At 34.7% G+C, this 24,196-nt stretch overlaps 1 protein-coding gene across 6 annotated transcripts in view; it reads right to left on the bottom strand.

Annotated features, from left to right (window-relative positions):
• Window positions 1-8,897: 8,897 nt before the first annotated feature.
• Window positions 8,898-24,196, bottom strand: part of LOC149788790 (uncharacterized) — a 90,994-nt gene continuing 75,695 nt past the window's right edge. For all 6 annotated transcript variants that reach the window (XM_089974896.1, XM_089974898.1, XM_089974901.1 and 3 more), the window contains 3 exons: window positions 19,213-19,344; window positions 17,958-18,036; window positions 8,898-14,966 (listed from right to left, as the gene is read on the bottom strand). In XM_089974896.1, coding sequence (XP_089831022.1) covers window positions 14,747-14,966; window positions 17,958-18,036; window positions 19,213-19,344 — 431 coding nt within the window. In that variant the 3' untranslated portion in view covers window positions 8,898-14,746. The remainder of the gene's footprint in view (window positions 14,967-17,957; window positions 18,037-19,212; window positions 19,345-24,196) is intronic.

Raw genomic sequence — 24,196 nt, 5'->3', positions numbered from 1 at the left:
TGTCAGATGCGAAAGTGATGCCACTCTTTACCGTTTACTCTTTACTGGTTTTCTTGGTGAATGTCATCCTCCACGCGAGTCCATGCGTCTACCACCCAATGGATGTCATCCAACCCTGAGCAAACTTCTGCGGATTTCACCATACTCTTACCGAAATGAGCCTGTGAAAGACGAATCTTCGTTCCCTGTGCGGTTGCCTGAATACTGCACATTTGATGCCGATTCCAAACGTTCGAAAGAACGTGGCCTAAATACCTGGGAGGACCTACCCCCGAATAATTAGCCACATCCAATTTTTGTACTTGGGTGAAGGGGATAATGTCAAGTACTTCAGTTGCGGTGTGTCAATTCACAAGTGAGACTTGAAAGATTCGGCTTCCCTGGAACATGTTCGATAGTCTCCACATTGTTACCGCTTACCTTTAGTGTGACCATAGTCATTGACGTGGCATACCATGTCGTTTATGAAACCAGTTTGGCTAGGATTCAAAGTTTGGAAAACACCTAGACAAGTATTTAAACCCCATTAAAAATATTCAAGGAATACCAAACTAATTGCAAAAGAAGGTCTAAAAGAAAGTCTGACAGGGACTTTCTTGCCAGTGCAAAATCTTAATGTTGTGTCGAGAAATTCACAAGAGGAATTTGACAAAAGTCAACAAACTCATCAGATTCTTTTGGATCAAGTCTCCGTTCATCCGACTATTCCGCTTTAGACAGTTTGGGTCAGAAGATTGTACTCACTATGTCCATTACGTTCACGCTAGGAGAAAATTTTAAATCAAGTAAGGACAATTAGAAGTGACCCCAACATGGATATAAATACTGAAAGACACGATAATGTAAACTTTACAAGAGAATATTCTTGGTTTGCCTTTGGAATTGAGAGAACGCATTTACCGATAAATTATCAAAATACAAGTGAAACAAAAGGAACAATTTAATATATTAGTTCACCCATGTTTCAACCACTGGTACATGAAGACTTTAAGATGACTGATTCAAATGAAAGTGTTCAAGTGGTCAGTCATTGTTAAACTGGACGTAGGCGAGAAGGATTGGTTTCTTGTGCTCATTCGTTCTACTACAAGTCAGACATAATGTACCGAACTCCAAAAAAAAAAAAAGAGTTAGAGGATTACCAAGATCGTTTACACGAGGAAACTTCTGAATGGAGTGTGATGTACAATTTAATGAATAGATCTTTAGATTCGCAACTGGAATATGATCATCTTTGTGTAGAAAGTATTTTCATTGCCTCCGACAAAAAGAAGTATAAAAAATGGAATACCATGCCACGACCTTTAGCAGTGGTGATACAACAGATTCCGTGGAAGGAAATCAATGAGAGCATTTAAATGGTTGCGGATTACCAACACTCATTACGAGATCTGTGTCCATGGAATGGGGTCGACGTGTGGTGTGTGTCTTAGTGACTTCCTTTCTGAAATTTCGTTTACCAGCCGATTCCTTGTGGACTCTTTACTAACAGTACCTACCATCAAATAAGATATGTAAGAGGTCCTTGACAGACTCATTCTGTTAAAAGTCTTGAGTTTTCATCTGGATACTTCTCAACCTCTACGGGATAAAAGATTCATCAAAATTTAGGTACTGAAGATGTGTAATACGATGTGTATGTAGTTTGTGACTTAGAACCCTCATTGGACATATGTAAGTCGCCTCAAAAGTTGGGATTTCGATGCTTGGACCAAAGAAGTGGCCAATTATGTCCAAGAGTTGTGATCCTAAATTAAAACCTCCAGTAAAAGAAGTAACTTTTGAACATGTGTTATTGACAGTGCGAGAAGAAGAACCCTTCACTGAGGACAACCACCACCACTCTCTTCACAACAGGACATTCTTGTAAGGCCATTCCGGGGGGACACCTGTGTGACTGTACCCAATGTAGAGACTGAAAAGAAAACATTACACACTATCCTAGGACACCTTTGTTACCAAAAACATGTTGTACAGTGACTTGTTTATATTCCTCTTTGATTGCTTTGATGTGTATTTTATCGCTGTACTTAACCCTTTGGCTTTTATGTACCTTTGTCTTTCGTGTTGTTCCATTTTAAATATCTGTTGAAATAAAGGTGTCCTGAGAAAAGTATAAAAAATATGGTCTTGTCTGTCTGCGTGTCAAAATTGACATTCCCTGTATTATGGCTATTTCTAAAGGCTCTGCTCTTTTTTCCACTACTTTCAAAGTCATCGTCGAACACTTAGATCTTGCCAGTTGTGATGACTTGTATCTTCGCCATCCCTTTAACATGTTAATTGCCAGACCTAGCGGTTCCGACAAAACATAACTCGATCGATCGTCTACTACATAGGATCGTGTGTTGTTACAAAACGTTGCAATCGGCGTACAACCTCCTGCGAGAAAGTCAAGGCGATTCCATTGTGTTTTTGGAAGGCAATCATGGCGAAGACGACGCGATTGTGTATGATCTCAGTCAAACCCATCTGGCCATTTTCAACGATATGTTAAGAGAAGACGAAGAAGAAATTAAACTGTGTTTAACATGCAAAATGCATCATCATAATGCCAGTGTCATTTGCATCACCCAAAATTTGTTTCAACAAAGTAAAGCATATGACACCAACAGTCTCAATGCTAATTATGTGATCTTGTTTAAAAGCCCTAGAAATAAATCGCAAGAGGAAGTCTTAGCCAAACAGTTAGGAACGCCTTGTCTGACTCGTGCGTAAGACGATGCTACTAAAACACCACACGAATATTTTTACTCTTGGATTTAAAACCAACCACCCCCAATTATTTTCGATTTCCTACCCATCTGTTCCACCTCTGGTGCCAATACGAAGGGTCTGTCGTGTACATATCCCCGTCGTCGATATAACAAAACAACTTATAAAAACCTTGGACACCTTTGGTCTGTCTCACACAGCATGAACATAGCGTCCCTTCAGTTTCATATTCCTGTCACATTGATTCGTGCCATGTACGGCATCAGTCGCGAAAAAATTCTTAAATATCTGCTCGTGTCTTAGAAGCCAGTCTCAATAAAGCCAATATTGCAATCAAATTAAACACTTTTTTGATAGAAACAACTGGTAGTTCCCCGCATTGACACTCAACCTAAAATGCAAATCATTTTGAAACCTGGAGGTAGCATTTATGTAGGAGTTGTCATCATATCCACCTCTTAAACAGAGATCAGAACGCGCCGTAAGTGCTACCCAAGGAAAACATCACTCCCAAAGAAGCCAAAGGACCCAAATCAAAATGAGCAGTGGTGTCAAGACCAGGTCACAGCGCCAGAAAAGGAAAAGCCCACAGAAAAAGAAAAAGAAAATGCATTATAAAAGGTCCCAGAAAACAGCTTCTAACCGCATGTAAAGCACTTTGGCCAGGACCCAACCTTACATTCGCAAACCAAGACCTGTAGCGACAGTGGCCGCTTTTCCAGTATTCTCGTGTTCTTCGACTTCTCCGTTGCTAGTGATGCCTGCCAAACCCAATTTGCCATTTGTTCTTTCTCATTTGATGATAAAAAAAAAAAACCCGGGTCTCCAAGAACTTCTCCTCCATCGATGACACCCTCTTCTTCTTTAGGTGCACTGGACGCTGTTCACAAAGTACCCGCCCTCAAAATCAAAGTCCAAGAGAGATCGTGTATGCTACATAGTTTACTGGATTTGTCCTAGCAAAAGCTGTCCCGCCGATTTAGTCATTTGCGAACTCCTCTACGACGTGTGATGCCTGTCACCAAGTTGATACGTCGTAAAGACAATCAGTGGCGACGCAGTCCATTATAACGCACACAATATGGTCAACAAGTATTGGTTACCTGACTTGGTCTTAGGTACGGGACCGACACAATCTAACATTATTCTGCTACATGGTTCGTCAAATGCAGGCATAGGTTGCAGATGAGCCATAAGTATATTCTGAATGTGTTTCCCTACCATTTGACAAGTATGACAAGATCGGCTGTATTCAGAAACATCACTTATATTTTTTTGGCCAGGAGAAGTGATTCAAGATGTTTTTATGTCTTATTAATCCCTAAATGGCCAGGCATAGGAGTTTCATGATCCAGATTAAGAATTGCCTGTCTGTACGATTTTAGAACTACAATTTAATAGTTCATTTACCACACGTCACCAGCCGATAGCTCGTGAGATCTCCATTTCACATAATAATGGCACTTTTTTTTTATAAAATAGCAAATAGGTAACTATGTTACTTCATTTGCACTAATGGTACTTGGAAACAAACAGATCTCATGATCGTTTTCCTGTTGGACGGCAAGTGATTGTCATTTGTCATCCTGATTAGAATAAAGATAATGAGTAGTAAAAATAGGATCACTGTGATCAATACCATTGAATTGGTCCAAACGAGGATCACTGTGATCAATACCTTCTGATTGATCCAAAAGGAATGAGAGTGACCTCATCAAAAGCCTGACCAATACATGTGTCAGCTAAATGAATACTTTCCTGATCAACACTATTCTCAAGAGCTTTGTTTACCATAGCTCTAGTAACTGCACAAGCTGGGTAGAAATAAGGTAATTATTTTTTAATAGAAACAACATTCTGATCCAAGCAAGGCTCGCCAGTTACAAGTGGGTTAGCCACAATCTTATCTCGAGCTAGGTTATTGCCTAGTAATAAATGATTGACCTCAATGGGTAAATGCTACACTGTTCCAACTGTCACGGATCCGGAGACTTAAGTATGATGACAAATTTAAACAATAGAGAGGAACATTAACAAAGCCGTACTTTACGTCCTGAATAATTACATTCTCATTGAAAGAATGCCTCTCAGAAAAAGGCAAAGTTCCTGATTATAAAAGGCTATGTTGCTCCTGTGTCCCATAACATTTTAATAGGGATGGGATTGGCTGAATCACTCATTAGTGATATAGAACCCTTCGACCTGAATGGTTCATAATCCTCCATAATAAAATCAGACTGGGGTTTATTTCACCCAACAAATAATTTCTTTTAATTCATGACCGTGACCTTCACCTCTTAGGAATAAGAGCATTTGGAATAGATTTGTCAAATTTGCAGTATTCAGAAATAACAGATCCTTTCTTCTTTCAATAGGTACACGTAAGAAGAGATAAGGCTTTCTGATCAATCTTATCAGAAACTTGATTTGTAAAAGTTGTGCCAGATTGAAATTTGGAAGGGCTCGTATTAGGCTAAAATATTGTTGTATTCTTCAGAAGACTGCTGAATAGAAGACTTGATTACAAAAGAAACGTATTGAGCATATGAATATTCGTCACCAGCGCGAGCAGCATTTTCCAAGGTTACCACCTTATGCTCATCAAAATGAATCATAATGGTACTATGGGCACAGTTATTGATTCAAGTAATACGAGTTGTCTTATATTTTCGTAATCTTAATCAACTTTCTTGGTTTAGCACCATCTATCAAATAACTGCTCATTTTTTATTGCATGTTTGTCCAGCTTCATCTTATATAGTTCCTGAATTTTTTGTCGATCAGCCTCAGGGACTAAATCACAATCCTTTACGATTAACCAGATCACAGTCAGCTCTTTGGTGTACAGACAGTGAAGCGAAGATGATACGGGCTTTGATGAAAAGTGCACTCTGTAATAATAGAGTCCAAAGTACCCTTGACCACTTCGAATTTTCAGCATTTTTTTTTCAAAATGTGGAAAATGTCTACTTTTTTTTCTCTAAAAGGGGACACTAAACTAATATTCTTTGTAATATCAAAACATGAATTTGTATGTAAAGTGGGATGTGCTTTTCTTTTTGCATTTGTCTCTCTCTCTCCTCTTTCTCCGATTGCATTTGAATTTGATTTAATCTCTCCTATTTCAACAACAGCATTTGTTTTTTCTTATTTCTGTAAGTGCATTAGTTTCTCTCTCTCTCTCTCTCTCTCTTCATTCTCTAACAGCATTGGTTTTTCGTCTTTCTACAGTTCAAGCCTTCTTACCTCTTATTCCATCTTGTATTTTAATTTTAATTAATTCTTAAAAACTAGGAGCTTTCTCAGCAATTATGAAGCGTGTCCATCTCAAGAGGTTTATTACTAGATTAGATATGGTCAAACAACAATAAACTATTAAGTTTTGGCTCTATCCAAGAAGCTTGGTCTTCACATGCAGGTCAAATAAATAGCCCCTACAAATCAGAAAAATTCCAGCAAACAATTCTACATCACACAAATGTCACGTTTGATAAGAACATGGTCAACATCAATACTGCATTCTTTACCAGTTAAACGTGCACAGATATGAATACAATTTTTCAGCTGGTTGCTCTACACATAATAACCTCAATATACGGAGAATGAAGGATTGAACTTACTTGTTAATAAAATGTCCTTTCACTATTTCAACTTGATGATGAAAACTGTACTTAAGCATTTTGAAATTAATGCAACAATTAATGCAAATAATGCAACAAAAATGATGACAAGATGCAAATGTACAGCTGCTGGTTGTTGGGCATCAACTTCAGCAAATTCATCACTTGTAATATTGCACCCAACTCGTAACTATTACAATATTCATCAAATGTTCTTTGTTACTGGCACAATTTTCAAATTGAAACTAACAGCTCTTGCATTTTATGAAGTTTAAGCCGATTTATAAAAATCATGAATTTTCTTTGGAAAAATGCGAATAAGATAGTAATTTCATAATAATAAAGCAAGATGAAGAATACAAGCTGGAATTTAAAATTATTAAAGTGATTGGAATATAATGAAAAAATTGTCAAGTATTCAACTATTAATGATGGAAAACAAGGGATTTAAAATCAAGAAAACATAACAAATATCTTGGGGTTTTTTTTTGTTTCTTTGGTTTTTTTTGCAAAATATGTATTAAAGTATCAAAGTCAGTGTCAAATTTCATAATACTAGGAATCACATATGTGTTGCCTTAATATAGTCTAATTGATAATTTAAATTAATTACATAATATCATCAATTCATGACCATGACAAAGTGTGTAAAAAAATTTCATGGTTCTAAATTTATTGGTTTCTTCAGTTTTAAAAATGGTCTCTAATATTCATATTTTAATTAAGAGATATAGTCTGAGATTCAGCCAATACAGTAAAACCTGTTATGAGAGACCGCCCCTTCTTCCAACCAAAAGCGGTCTCTCAAGACAGGTGGTCTCCCATAACAGGTGTGTGAAAATGGACTTATTTCCAGGGTCAGTAGTTAGCATTGTTGAAGAAAAAAATACCCATACTCACTGTACATATATCATATCCCTCATTCATAAATCTTGAAAAATTCCTCTCAAAAAACTTTAAATCATAAAGATATAAATCTATCAAACAAAGTGGGTCAAATTTATATTTGAACATCACATGAATATGTACATATATTAGTACATGTACATGCACATGATTTGTGAAATAAAAAAGGTAATGTTAATCATATCCATAAGGTAACTTTGCATGGCCATATATTTTAGTTTTTTTTTCAAATGTTAACAAAACTGCAGTTAGCTGTGACATATATATCTTATTCTATGCACTTAATCACTTTTAAGAAATCCATTATACTTCTTTGAAGACACTGGCATATTTCCTCTGTGCTTGTGCACCTTTCTGACATTTGTTTCTAATGGACTGCTTATCTTTCGTAATATTCTGAACTTGCATTTTACCGATGTTTAAGCTGGTTGCTATTTTGCAAGCGATCCCCTTTTTCACTTCTGTCTTACTTACAGTGTTAGAATTTTTCTTTCTTTCATCAGCGGTTCTGCCATTATTATTAGTGTTGACGTAATAACTAAATGTATTTTGGTTATGATCATATTTGGGGAAATGTGGAATATATATATATATATATATATATATATATATATATATATATTAATTATGTACCAATGAATGAAACCAAAAGACATAATTAACTCATCAAGAAACAATACATTTATTTTGAGACAAGTTTAAATCAACAGCGTTATAGCTCGATAAACAAAGGTTGTGACCATCTGCACCTGGGTAAACAGATGGTGGCTTAGTGAAACACTAGCAAATGAAATAAAAAACAAAATGCTCTGGAAATGATCTTCACTCACTAGCATTCAAGAGTTAATTCACCCACCCATCCCAGGTATTAACAGATTAACTGGAAAGACAAAAAATGTACACAACCCTACACTGAAGCCATTTCAAAAGATTTCTCACTGGGGCATTAGTACTACCAGCGTTGTGTGGGTTTTCACAAAGAAAATTACAAACCTCTAAATTGACCACGCATGTCCATTATTACTCTGTTTGATGAAAAAATGGTTTATCTTCCTGGCTATTAACATGACTTTGGTGCTACAGTGGTGGTTAGTGACATGTACTTTAGTCTGGTTTACTGCAGTTTACAAATGACACCATATGCTAGACTTGAAAATTTCGCAAAACGTAGCTAGCCAAAAAAATCTATTTTTTAAATTACCTTATTAGAACAATCTTTACTATTTATGCAGTCTTTGTTACAAAGGATTAAATGATGGTTATTGGTGTTTATCTCGCTATATGGTTGTTCAACTGTAATGTTATTTAATCTGCACTTTATTTGCATACTACATATACCAGAGTTCACGTGTTTACAAAGGATTAAGTCAAGGTCAGTGGTGTCAATGTTTTCTTGGAATGGAGTCGTTCATAGCAGGTCACATTCAGCAGGTGGTCGCTCATAACTGAGCGTTTATATCATAAAATTGATCAGTGCATTACGATTGTGGTCGGAAATGACAGGTGGTCACTTATAGCAGAGGTCATAACAGTTTTTACTGTACTATGAAAAATGATTCGGTGCAAATATTTTTACGTGCCGATGCACAGGTGTACCAATTAACATAAGCAAAATGGTCAAGGTGCTACACCAAAACAAAAGCAAAACACAAAGAGTTGAGAAGCTTTCTTTATTAACTGTTTGTCTACAGACGTTCTCCTTAAACATAAAGTTAGCATATACGATTACAACCAGCTTTATTTAGTGAAACGGTGAAAACTTATACACACACACACCCACACACACATACATATATATATATATATATATATATATATATATATATATATATATATATATATATATATAGTAGGTATCTTATCAGTGTAGGATACAATCATACATAAATATTTATAGAATATTGGAAGGCAAAGCAAGCTACTACAGAGAAAATTATGGATTTTACCACCTTAACTGCCAACTACAAACAAAACAATGCTTTACCAATATGTATTGCTTCATTTCATCGGTGCAACTGATACTGAAATATGCTGCAGGCCCCAACCAAGATCATTTGAATACAAAAATATATTCTAATGTATAAAAATATTTACGAAATTTAAAATCAAAGAAACAAACTTTTAAACCTGAGCAAAAACAATAGAGTAAACTAGAGCTCAAAATTACATATATTTTAGTCAAATTTGTTTGAGAAATTCCCACATGACAATCGACAAAATGACATTACGTACCTTACTTGCCCCTTGATTTAAATAATATACCTTGTATCGGCTGTAGATCAGGAGATAATAATCATAAATTAATTAATAACCTCTATTAATTGTAGATTATGAGACGATAGTCATCAATTATTCAACCCTGGACTGGTATAATAAACCACCTATCGACTGTAAGTCATTAGTCAAAAGTCTTGAAGAGGTAAGAGGGGAGATATGAACATATCAACTGAAATAACACATGCTCCACAACTCATTTATATACTACTTGCGTTAATACCTTATGCTTGACAAACTTCCCCTTTATGTACCAACTGTCCCACAGTATAGATGGTAACAAGGCATCCCATATGCAGAGCAACATACTGTGGTCATAATAAGGAGATTCGAAGAGTGTCTGTGTGATGTTATTTGGATTTTTAACGTAGCTTTAACAATTTTTCAGTCATATCGCTACGATGTCTGCAATGTGGCAGTTTATAGTGTCTGAATGAAACATCACAGCTATCAACTACATTAGAACTTGATTGGACGAGATTCAGTCTTCAGGTTGTACTCCTGGAATAACCATTTAAAGCAGTAATGACCTCAGTCCATTCGTGCATAATACATAAATCAGAGCCAGTAATGCCTATACTTTCCGCAGAAACTGTATATATGATTATGAGCCAAAAAGACGTCCTTGGAATGGGACAAGTCTGACTCAATTCATTAAGGTGGCTAAAGTACTTGGTAAATACATGGGCAATTACCCTGTCAATGTTAACCTTCACACCCCTTTTTACAATGGACCCATCTTACCTTTTGCTCAGGAAAATATATTTACAGATGAAATGGCCAAGACACCTTAGGGTTGAGATGGAGTAATGTTCATCAATATGTGTTAACAAAAAGTCAACTATCATGAAAGCTCCTGTTTTTATTTTTTTCTACAAAAAGAACTGGTCAAAAAAAAAGACCAGGTTAAATCACCTTTCGCACGTGTACAAAATATAAATAAATAACATTTATATATACACGGAGGGCATAACATTAACCTGGCCAACAATAAAAAAGGATAATGTAAAATATAACAATGACAACCTCTAATTATTGGTTATTTAGTTATGCTCTCCCAAGTTGGTATGTTAACAATAGCTCAATGAAATGGAATGTGGTAACCATGGAAATGGATACCATAAACATAATGATTTTCACAGATGATCAAAGGAACACATATGTTGAAAATAACAGCAAATAAAAAAACACCCATTATTTAAGTAACATAATTTACATACATGTTGAGCCTGAAATTTCTCACTTTAAGAGTGCAGAGAAAGAAGAAGAATGACATCAAAATGTTACAAACTACAGATAATACAAAAATGAAAAAACAGTATTTATTCAATTACATACCATACAATTACAAACACACAAATCAGAAAGTCATTATTAATGCATTTAAAATGTTACTATATAAAGCCATAAAATTATAATAATACAAGTTTCAAAAGCTTACCTGTGACAGAACTTACTAAAAGTACCTATGTGAACAAAAGCAATCTTATTATATGCAGAAAAAAGCATAACCAAAGTACAATGCATATGTACATAAACACTTTGTACATGACCTCTTTGTAAATTTACTCTGGGATTAGGAAGTTATTTAACCAAATTTAACTTCATGTCAAGTAACTTTAAACAATCAAAAGAATTAAAAAATTGACTTATTAATCTGAAAATATAGTTTCTTGTCTGAACAGTTCAGAAAGCATTATATCTACCATGTGAATCAGACACTCGTTGCAAATAGTTCTACTCTCCTGTCGATTTCACTATTATACTTCTGGTCTGAATCAAACATTCATGACAAAATGTTTTACTCTCCTGTCGATTTCACTATTATTCTTCTGGTCTGAATCAGACATGCATGACAAAATGTTCTACTCTCCTTTCAGTCACGATTATTGCAGCATATACACAACTGAATGTAGTTTACAATGATGAACTATATTCAGCACTTATTAACTGTCCAAGACCAAAAAGTGTAAAATCCAAAATATTTCTTAAATTTTTAACATCTAAAATGAATATGCACCACCCAACAACAACAAAAATTGTTTATTATTTAAATGCAATATTCTTACTTTGCAAATATTATGGTGCTATCAGAAAGACTCCATTTTTAACAGGATATTGTCAAGTCATGACAAAAACAAACATACCAGCAGATATTAATTCAACAAAACTTTGCTTCGGTCAGACCGACAAGCTGACAGCCTCATCAAACTTTGTTTGCTGCGAGTACAAAAAAACTAAATGTTAAAATAAATTGGGTCTGAATTAAGATGAAAAGAGCAGACAGGTACAAATGTACCTAAACATTACTTGCAGATCAAGTTACACAGAAACACAAAATAATTAGAAATAAATATTTCACGTTTCACATTCGTTAGCAACAATACATTAATGCTCCTAATTTTCCCTGTTTAAGCATTTTAACTTCAGTGATTATGGCAACCATGCCCTTCCAGGCTATATCAATTTAAAGAGACCTGATGATTTATGACTGACAATGAAGCATCTCTTCAAAAGCCATCTAATACTTCCCCGAAGTAATGGAAAATTGTATGATACAAATAAACAAGGATAGTAACTGTGATATGAATGTTTAGGAATAGTATTGATTTAATGTTCTGTACCATTTATAACAATTTCTCCAAGACTGTTGTTGTATGAAGGTAGTGAATAATCTCCATCTAAATTTGTACTTCCTTAAAGTGTTACCATCCTGCACTAAATTTTCTTTGTCTATTCACACTAAGGACAGGATCTCTTCATTATTGTACAATAATAAAATTTAATATTTTTGGACTATTTTGCCTTCAAATGCTAAACACATACCTTATTCTTTCAATGCCTTAAACAGTTAAAGTTATAATCTTAAAATGTAGCATGTTCACAAATGTAGCAGATATGTTCAATATTAAATTAATTCTAGCGTACAGACAAGAAATAAAATTATGATATCACATCTAACCATGTATGAAACAGTTATTCCAATGTCATACTAATTAAATATGTTATTGGGACAGTAGTCACCCCATGAAAAAATGGAACAATTTAATGAAAATATAGGTGGCAACATGTGACCACATGAAAAAAAGAGCCTATTACAGATTATGTTGTCAGTGGTTAATAAATATTCATATAAATGAAACAATTTTATTTTTGTTGGGTTTAACAATATTTTTCAGCACAAGATAAGCTATATCTGGCAGCTGGCATATTTAGTGAAGGAAACACATGGCAAGAGCCAATGATATAAGTTGGTGGCAAGTTTTCTCACATATCCACATTGATTGAGCTGAGAGTTTGTGTGATCGGAGGTGAGATGTGAGTGACATGTGAAAGTTAATACCATACACCACTCAACAACCTGGATGCCAGTCAATGATATAAATGGCCTTGTCATTTTCCTTTCAATGATTTACATGATATTGCAGCTCATAAGAACAATAATTAGGTTGCAGAAACCTATTTCAAGGAGGCTAATGAAATTACAATCATAGGAGCTACCAAAACATTTTGATAAACAATGCAAATCCTGGGCTGTGAGCAAAATCATAAAAAAATTCCTGGAATATGCCTGTGACTTACAATTATACACATAATGTTGGAATGCATTTCATTAATTAGATAACATGTGAAAAGTTACTTAAAGAAGCTCATCTCTTTTACTAGCCAACAGCTGATTATGTTTCTAGATCTGAAAATAGTAATCTAAATGTACATAATTTTATGTAGATGTTAACATTACTTATACATGCTTCTATTATATGCCAGTTTCATCTAATCATTCAATGCATCATCAAATTACACAGGTGGAATAAATATGCTTATATCAACCTATAAAAAATTAAAGAACCTTGCACGAGTTATTTTTATCTACATGCATTAAAAAATCAATATCACGTAACATAAATCAGACCTTAGCATCTTTGTAGTCTTCAATGTTGTGTAGTCCAATGATATCACTTGTTACAGAAGGGTCTATCCACTCAAAGATGAGATCGATACATAATGATCACATTAACATTATTCACACATTGTTCATTCAAATGGTTACAAAAAATGCTGAACAAACGTTTTACAATGAAGTCTTCCTGCAAAATCATGATAAATCAAACTGCCATCAAAATGAAAATATAAAACTCCCAGACATTTTTAAAAACAAAGAAGAAAATTTCATTTAGAAATGTGGCCTCAGTTGACAGCATCAAGTGCATTGGCATACAAAATATAATGGGACTTGTACTAGGAAGGATGGTCATTAGTTATGCGAAGCTTCAAGGACATACAACGACTGCCTGTACGGAGTTTGAAAAATATGGATGCAATATATTCATCGATTACTAAAACGATATGCAAAGGGACTATGAATAGAATGAGAATGAATCAATCAAAGAATAAATTTATGAATTAAAAAAAAAAAAAAAAGAGTACCGTTAAGATTTATATAAAAAAAACTGAAAGCAAATGCTATTTTTAGATTGGGATTTGAAATATATATATGCATTGATTATTAGTAAATAACATCTGCTTTATCCAAAAAATTTTACTTACAAATATAAACACGTGGAGTAATATTGAATATACTTACACTTATCACCGACATCATACTCCCAGAATAGCTAAATACAAAGTAATTACACATTTCTTCAAAATGTAAATGTACAAAGGTGACTGCCTGGAAATGATGCATCTGTACAGGGCTATGATGAGAGCCAAAGATAAAATATTTGTGCCAACAAAAATATAAAGACTTCTACGTGTTTAGAGCTTCTATGTATAGGTTATTTGCAACTTCTGTACTGGATTCATTCATAGTTTATTGGTTTTAAAATGTTGTTTGGTGTGCGATAATTTTTGTACAATATAACCTCTGAATAAACATTATTCTTCAATTTAGTAACAGTTGGAAATACATTTTTTTGCTTGATCTCTTCAATCATAATAAAAAATATCTAAAATGAAACGGGAATGAGCAATATGCTGTCAAATGATTTCAAAAGTGGCTTATGTTCACACCCATCATTGATAGAAATATACCATCTTTCATGTACCTAAACTCACTGCAATTCTCTTGTTCTATATTCAACCAAATGTTCTCATTACAATGCAGTTATTGAATTTGACAATTTCACTGCAGCAACATCTTCATCATACTTGCATAATTGAGCAGTCAGAAATGTTTTGAATGACACAATAAACTATGATATTGATCCCAATGACACAACACACGTCTGCTAAACTTCTGATTGCGATGGAGGCATTGGTTTATTCCCGCCTTTACCTCCTCCTCCTCTCTTCTCTCCATACAATCCAATAAATGACCCATCCTCATTGAATTTTGAGACATCAAAGTCCCCACCATATTCTTCGGTCATGTCATCACTGTCATAGTTAACACTCTCGGGGAGGGAGATGTCATCTTTGGGTGGCTTTTCGTCATCATAGCTGTCATTGCTGAAAGCGAGAGGATATACATTAATGTCACATTTAATTCTAATTTATATCTACCCTTTATCTCCTTCTAGTTAAGGCCTACCCTATACTGTATCCTGATTTATATTAACCCCAGATTTCATTCTAATTTATATCTACCATTTATCTAATTCTAGTTAAGGCCTACCCTATACTGTACCCCGATTTATATCCATCCCAGATTTAATTCTAATTTATATCTACCCTTTACCTCATTCTAGTTAAGGCCTACCCTATACTGTATCCTGATCTATATCCACCCCAGATTTCATTCTAATTTATATCTACCCTTTATCTCATTCTAGTTAAGGCCTACCCTATACTGTATCCTGATTTATATCCACCCCAGATTTCATTCTAATTTATATCTACCCTTTATCTCATTCTAGTTAAGGCCTACCCTATACTGTATCCTGATTTATATCCACCCCAGATTTCATTCTAATTTATATCTACCCTTTATCTCATTCTAGTTAAGGCCTACCCTATACTGTATCCTGATTTATATCCACCCCAGATTTCATTCTAATTTATATCTACCCTTTATCTCATTCTAGTTAAGGCCTACCCTATACTGTATCCTGATTTATATCCACCCCAGATTTCATTCTAATTTATATCTACCCTTTATCTCATTCTAGTTAAGGCCTACCCTATACTGTATCCTGATTTATATCCACCCCAGATTTCATTCTAATTTATATCTACCCTTTATCTCATTCTAGTTAAGGCCTACCCTATACTGTATCCTGATTTATATCCACCCCAGATTTCATTCTAATTTATATCTACCCTTTATCTCATTCTAGTTAAGGCCTACCCTATACTGTATCCTGATTTATATCCACCCCAGATTTCATTCTAATTTATATCTACCCTTTATCTCATTCTAGTTAAGGCCTACCCTATACTGTATCCTGATTTATATTCACCCCAGATTTCATTTTAATTTATATCTACCCTTTATCTAATTCTAGTGAAGGCCTACCCTATACTGTATCCTGATTTATATCCACCCCAGATTTCATTCTAATTTATATCTACCCTTTATCTCATTCTAGTGAAGGCCTACCCAATACTGTATCTTGATTTATATCAAACCTAGATTTAATTTAAATTTATATCTAGCCCTTAATTCATTCTTGATAACATCTACCCAGTACTGTGTTCAGATTTATATCTACCTGTGATTTTATTCCTGCTAAAGGCTACCCTATACTGTATTATGGTTTATATCTACCTGTGATTTAGTTCTTGTTATTGGCTACCAAATATCTGCATTTTGTTTTAAATCTATCCTAATTTGTATCTAGCCCATATTTCATTCTTGTTTATATCTACCCTATACTGTATTCTGATTTAAATATACTTATATTTCATTTGAATTAATGTCTACTGAATATTTCATTCAATTTTTTTCTACCCTATAATTCATATTAGTTCACATCTACTCAGTATTTCGTTCTTTTTTACATTTATTATATATTTCAATATTATTATATCCACCATATTTCATTCAAATGTATGCTTGCCCGATATTTCACTCGATTCTGACTGTCCCGTATTTCATTCAAATTTATGTCTGCCCATTATTTCATTCTAATTTCTGTTTGCCTCTATAAATGCATTAAAAAACAAAATGCAAATGTTGGGGTTCAATAAAATTAAACTCAACCTGTAATGCAAAAAAGAGAGTTCCGATTCCTTTAACTTTTCATAAAAGATGAATCCAATAGTCATTATTATGAAAGGTTTGATTTTTATACATTTAAATGCCCATAGCCCATAGTCAAAACTTGTTCACCCTTTACTTCAGTGTCTGTTCCTATACATTATATGCATATACCAAAGCCACACAGTGAAGTGTGTTAATTTTAACATTAATCTGAACCATACATAGGATTTAAGAGTAAAATCCGACTTTATATTTGAATAAATTATTTTCCATGGAAGAATTGTATACACTTTATAATTTTAAGCAAACCATGGTGACCACATTGGACACCAAATCACCATTTGCATTAGAACAAGTCCTCTTGTGAAAACCCCCAAGTCAACATGCCTTCATATTTAACTGGAATAGTGACATGATTTTAAAGATGGCTGGGACAGTGTTAAAAATGGATGTCTGATTGGCACCATTTTGATTTCCACGATATCAAAAGTCTTTCGCTAAAACAAAAATAAGATGTGACAAAATTTTCAAGATGGCTACCATGGTGGAAAACCCAGGAATAGCTCAGGAAGAATCACCAACCCTTATGTTGCCATATTTACATGTCCGAGCAGCACCTTTGTCACTTAAGGCCAACTAGACCATGTGATGAAGGAGTGCAAAGTTTCACGGCAATAGTCGATGGACAATATAGACCATTTCTTTCTAAAAACAAGATACCAAATAACAAGACACAGAAACTTTTCCATGCCTGTAGAAATGGAATGTTGAAATACGCAAAAGGTCTGGCACATTCATGTAAGATGGTTTTCTTCCACACTGAGATCCATCATCATATACAGAACATGCCAATTCTCAAGAACAAATCTGCATGACTTATTGACTGTGCTCAATGGCTCATCAACACATCAAAGATTATAATTATGCCAAGGCAACTGGGGCAAAACGCCTCACCTGGTGATACACCAAGGAATTATATTGGGGCTTATCTGGGTATGATATGAATCCATCACCCCTTGGTCACAAATCCAGCATGTGAAACACCGATTGTATGATCACAGTTTAGGATAATAACATTACCATTCCTATCATCTTAAAATGCACAGCAGAGGAAAATAACATTACCGTAGCAACCAATCTCTAATGCAGTGTAGGATAAATACTTGACAACTGCTATCATTCTATAATGTATAGCGCTGGACAATAATTCTACCATTGCTGACATAAAATGATGCCAAGAAAATGACGCCAATGTCTTCTTAACTACTGAATCAGATGAGATGTCATGCATTACTTACACTCTGCCAACATCGTGGAATCCACTGTCCTTGAGTTCCTGTTCAGGGTCATGACCTGCCTGGTGTTCCTTCTTGTCCACTGAATAACAGAAACAAAGCCATTATTTTACTCCTTATTCTGCTCATTACTGGACTGCCTAGTAAATGCCTAAATATTTGTTAACAAGAATGACCTGTCTGTTGACCTGTCTATAACACAAGACAAATTATGGTGAATCCAAGAAAAAGGAATACTGGTTTGAAACTAGGCATAGGTCTAATGGGTAGATATTGTCCAGTAGGCATAGGTCTAATGGGTAGTGTCCAGCAGGTATAGGTCTAATGGGTAGATAGTGTCCAGTATGTATAGGTTTAATGGGTATATAATGGATTCAGATGTCCAGTATGTATAGGTCTAATGGGTATATAGTGTCCAGTAGGTATAGATCTAATGGGTAGTGTATAGGTCTAACGGGTAGTGTCCAGTAGGTATAGATCAAATGGGTAGTGTCCAGTAGGTATAGCTCAAATGGGTAGTGTCCAGTAGGTATAGGTCTAATGGGTATTGTCCAGTAGGTATAGGTCTAATGGGCAGTGTCCAGTAGGTATAAATCAAATGGGTAGTGTCCAGTAGGTATAGGTCTAATGGGTAGATAGTGGGTGAGATTATAATCATTTTAATTAAGTTTCAGCCTCAGGTCATGATTTTATTTCCACATCAATGTAACAAAAACAAAAAGGACAATACAAGGACCAAAAAAGAACAAATCAGATGAAAATGGCCTTAAAAATCAGCTCAAGATATTCTTAATGTCACATATTATACACAAGATGAAAAACTTAAAACATATTATCCATTATGATATTTAAGTTCAAGTCGATTTAAGCTAGATGGATGGAGGGATAAGATGGACAGAATGTTAAGATGCATGTTGTAGTTCCCATGTCTGGGCTCGAACAGGCCATGCAAAAAAGCAGTCGGGGTTTGATTTGGATCCATTCTTTTCTCATATATACAAATTTGGTTACTAAAGTAATGACAAAAAATTATTAGCTTGTCTCAACTTTTCTTCTATGGTTCAACAGTAGCAGTGTAAATGGGAGGCAAAGAAAATGAAATCTTAAAGAAATGATGTATTGGTCACCTTCTAACCATTTAACAATTATTTCTCAGCAAATTGTCAAATATTTCAGTGTCTTTATTAAGCCTCATGCCCATGATATTCTTTTGATGACAATATTACTAAATTTAAAGATAGCTAGATATTATACACACCTGGGTAATTACCGCCACGGTTTCTATGGAGATAACAAACAATAAGAGCAACAATGATGAACAGAACAAGAATGCCGATGATAAGTGCGATGTACCAAAGATCTAATTCAGCAACTATCACTGGAGCAGGAGCTGAAATTATAGAAGTATACAATAATTAATAAGTTCATTTTTTCTTTAAATTTATCTAACATGTAACTGCAATGTTTTCAATGCAATATGAGACAAATGATACACCTAAAATAAGAGAACCAGTTTCTGAGTGAATGTCTTTGTCAAATAGGATGAATAATGGCTCCCAAAAATGACATCCCTTAGTAACATGCTATCTCATAATAAGGGCTATATTGATACAGTATTGCAGCTATAATGTGATATCACAGGCTTTCTGCAATGTTTTATCCTATGCCCAGCAGATCTTGATCCTGTGCACCATTCTGAGAACACTTATTCAACTAAAACTTTTTAAAGTGAATATCCATCTAAATTCATGTTGGTGCTACCAATAGCCACACTTGCTACCAATAATCACACTTGCTACCAATAGCCACACTTGCTACCAATAGCCACACTTGCTACCACTAGCCACACTTGCTACCAATAGCCACAATTGCTACCAATAGCCACACTTGCTACCAATAATCACACTTGCTGCCAATAGCCACACTTGCTAACAATAATCACACTTGCTACCAATAGCCACACTTGCTACCAATAATCACACTTGCTGCCAATAGCCACACTTGCTACCAATAATCACACATGCTACCAATAATCACATCTCTTACCTGGCAAGTATATTCATTTTAAAACAATGCATCTGAATTCATGTTGGTGCTACCAATAGCCACACTTGCTAACAATGGCGTAATCTCTTAACTGGCAAGGATATTTGTTTTAAAACAATGCATCTGGCAAATAAAACATTTAAGAAGTGCCTTTGGCAATGATTTGTACTGAAGGCTTCTAGTACATAAATGCTCCTCTCCTCCCTCATTATTTCACACAATATACTGTCAAAAAGAAATGATAACGTGAAAAGCTCATTTTTAAAGCAAGAATCATCAAATAAAGACCAATTATTTATATTTTAACTTCTTATTTACATTTTTATTGCAGTATTAATACACAAGAAAGATTCATGAATGCCTAAGTCCAAGCTTAGATACTGACAGTGGACGAGTAGGTTTCATTTAATCATTATTAGGACTTCACTGCATGACCCCCCAGGACAAAACTCCAATCTGATTCAGACAAGCTCCAGTTTGCAAGTTACTTGCCTGCAGGCATGACCTAAGCTTGTGAAAGTTTGATTATGGTCAGTTCATAATGCTTCATGCTCTGTGATCTTGTCATGGTACATTTAACAGCACCTTTCTGGGGGTTTACTTGCACTTCCGTTGTCACCATTTTCTTTCATCTATCAATCCTATCTTAAAATCAATATCCTGTCAGTCTATCATTTCAGTTTTTGTCAATGCAAAGGCCAGTGTTACATTTACACGAACTGACACAATAACGTTAATATATACTACCTGAATCAATTATTCACAAATTTAACATAAGTGTTTACATTTGAACCTGTCACTTACATTCCAGTCAAAATATTTATATGTATAATGGATTTGCCAACTTTCAAATCAAGTCACACTAAGCAGCCATGTCTCGATCATGATATGCAGGCAAGTCTCAGTCCTGTACAATTTGTTGCTGTCAAAAATTTTAATTCTAACAATCTGTAGATAACAGGTTTTAAATAAAACTACCAATAATCACACTTGCTACCAATAGCCACACTTGCTACCAATAGCCCCACTTGTTACCAATAATCACACTTGCTACCAATAGGCACACTTGCTACCAATAACCACACTTGCTACCAATAATCACACCTGCTACCAATAGTCACACTTGCTACCAATAATCACACTTGCTACCAATAGCCACACTTGCTACCGATAACCACACTTGATACCAATAATCACACTTGCTACCAATAGCCATACTTGCTACCAATAGCCACACTTGCTACCAATAATCACACTTGCTACCAATAGCCACACTTGCTACCAATATTCACATCTCTTAACTGGCAAGTATATTCATTTTAAAACAATGCATCTGAATTCATATTGGTACTACCAATAGCCACACTTGCTAACAATGGTGTAATCTCTTAACTGGCAAGGATATTCGTTTTAAAACAATGCATCTGGCAAAGAAAGCATTTAAGAAGTGCCTTTGGCAATGATTTGTACTGCAGGCTTCTAGTACATAAATGCTCCTCTCCTCCCTCATTATTTCAGACAATACACTGTCAAAAAGAAATGATAATGTGAAAAGCTTATTTTTAAAGCAAGAATCATCAAATAAAGACCAATTATTTATATTTTAACTTCTTATTTACATTTTCATTGCAGTATTAATACACAGGAAAGATTACTGATTGTTTAAGTCCAAGCTTAGATACTGAGAGTGGATTTTAATCATTATTAGGACTTTACTGCATGACCCCCAGGACAAAACTCCAGTCTGATTCAGACAAGCTCCAGTTTGCAAGTTACTTGCCTGCATGCATGACCTAAGCTTGTGACAGTCTGAGTATGGTCAGTTCATAATGCTTTATGCACTGTGATCTTGTCATGGTACATTTAACAGCACCGTTCTGGGGGAAAGGTTTGCTTGCACTGCATTCATTCGTTGTCACCATTTTCTTTATCTATCAGTCCTAACTTAAAATCAATATCCCGTCAGTCTATCATTTCCATTGTTGTCATTACCAAGGCCAGTTTCACATTTACATGAACTGACATAATAAGGTGAATATATACTACCTCATCCAATTATTCACAAATTCAACGTAAGTGTTTACGTTTGAACCTGTCACTTACATTCTAGTTAAAATATTTATATGTATAATGGATTTGCCAACTTTCAAATAAAGTCACACTAAGCAGCCATGTCTCAATCACGATATGCAGGCAAGTCGCATTTGATATGCTGGCAAGAAAACACAGCTACAACCTAAGCAAAAACGAATGAAATTATATATTTCTTTTTTTCAGTTCATAATTACATATTTAGACTAATAATTATGAAATTATGAACTTGGCGACAGAACATCAAAGACAAAATGTGATTTTTATTGCAAGCAAGCCGATGTCAGAAGCCGACTTTGGTTAGATTTGTTTGGTAAAGGATATCAATACAAGGATCTTTTATTGAAAAAGCACGCCGACATCGGAAGCTTACTGGATTCTGTGAAGTGAGCTGATTTTATTTTTTAATATACAAAGACGGCTGAGATATGGAAGCAATCTTTTGTTCCTTTTCAACTGTATTCATGGGAATGTTGAAAATAAATTGAAACAATGGAACAAATTTTGAAGTGACAATATAGTACTTTGTGCACAGATGTCGATAACCCAGCATCACCCAGAATATTCAGAGAAAATAAAATCATGTGATGAATTTGTGAAGCCCAAAAGAGAAGCAAACAATTTTGCAAATGAGAGGGAAATAATCAACGCATGGCCCGGTGTTAGGTGCATCATAGCCAAGATTAATTTATATCCAGGTCTACTGTATGACAGTATCTCGCAAATAAAAATCATTATCTGAAAACACATTCACTTGAGTGCGAGTGACAATATTTTTGCTGGCACGAATTTTAAAAGTATCATTACTATTTATCCGCAAAAATCAGTGCACCTTTGTAATAATTATTACTAAAAATGCCAAGTATACAGAAGCCCTGGTGGTAAATAAACACAACTGGCAGCCAACAGTAAACTTCGTCTTTGAACTTACCGACAGGACATCAAAGACAAAGGTTATTTTTATTGCAGCGCAAGCCGACGTCGAAAGCCGTCTTTGGACTCAGAAGCCAAATTTTTTCAAAGGAAAAAAAATGTATTTTATTGCGAAGAAAGCTGACCTTAGAAGCAGACTTGGATTCTTTTAAGTGTGCTGATTTTTTATATTTTACCTTTGAATATACAAAGACAGCCGAGATATGGAAGCTAACTTTGGTTTCTTTCACCACTATTCTCAAAAAATGTTTAAATAAAGTGAAACAATGGAACAGTTTTTAAAGTTTACAATATAGTTAGTGCTTTGTGCACGAACATCGATGACCCAGCATCATCCAGAAGATCTGGAGAAAATAAAATCATGTCATGAATTTGTGAAGGCCAGAAGAAAAACAGATCATTTCACCGACAATATGATCATTAACATGGATGAAACTCAAGTGTACTTTGATCGCATTCATGGATGGACTGACAATAAGAAGGGTGTCAAAAGTGTGAGAATTAGCAAAACTAGTGCAGATTTGAAAAAATCTAACTTTTGTCCTTGCAGTTTCCGCTTCAGGTAGTGTGTTGCCTCTAACAATTTTTCATGGTATAAGAAAGCTAAAAATGTACACATGTACCAAAAGAATAGATTCTACGTGTGCAGGAGAAGGGTTATGCTGATGAGATGCTGCTGCAGTGGATTAAAGAGATTTATTTCAAGTACACAGTTTCATATTTTTTTAAATAAAATTTCAGTTGGAGTGCAATTTCCGACATGTAATTTTAGAATGACTTAAAAGGTGTCCCACAACTTACGACTTGAAAAAAACAATGTGTCCCAGAACATACAGTGCACAAAAAAATTACTTTTAAAATTAATTTATGGTGTCCAAACAAATACGGTGTCCCAACATATACGGTAAATACGGTATGCTGAATACAATAGTATCCTAGTGTTTGTAGTTCTGTTGATACTTTCAAACCGATCTGTATTCATGAAACACTGCAATAAGTTTTTCCTTTCTCAACTCAATATGAATATGCATTATTTATCATTTTACTTGATATGTACATACAAGAATACAATCATGTTCACCCTATACTTTTGTGTCTTACAACCTTTGCATCCCATGACAATTCTAGCCAACTTAATTCCTTCTATGTTTTTAATAAATTTTCTGTATAAT

The sequence above is a fragment of the Sinohyriopsis cumingii genome, chromosome 11 (genome assembly GCF_028554795.1).
Source record: "Sinohyriopsis cumingii isolate HCF-2022 chromosome 11, ASM2855479v2, whole genome shotgun sequence".
Taxonomy (NCBI): Eukaryota; Metazoa; Mollusca; class Bivalvia; order Unionida; family Unionidae; genus Sinohyriopsis; species Sinohyriopsis cumingii.
The sequence above is the reverse complement of the archived record's forward strand: the minus strand, read 5'-3'. Positions and strand labels throughout refer to the sequence as shown.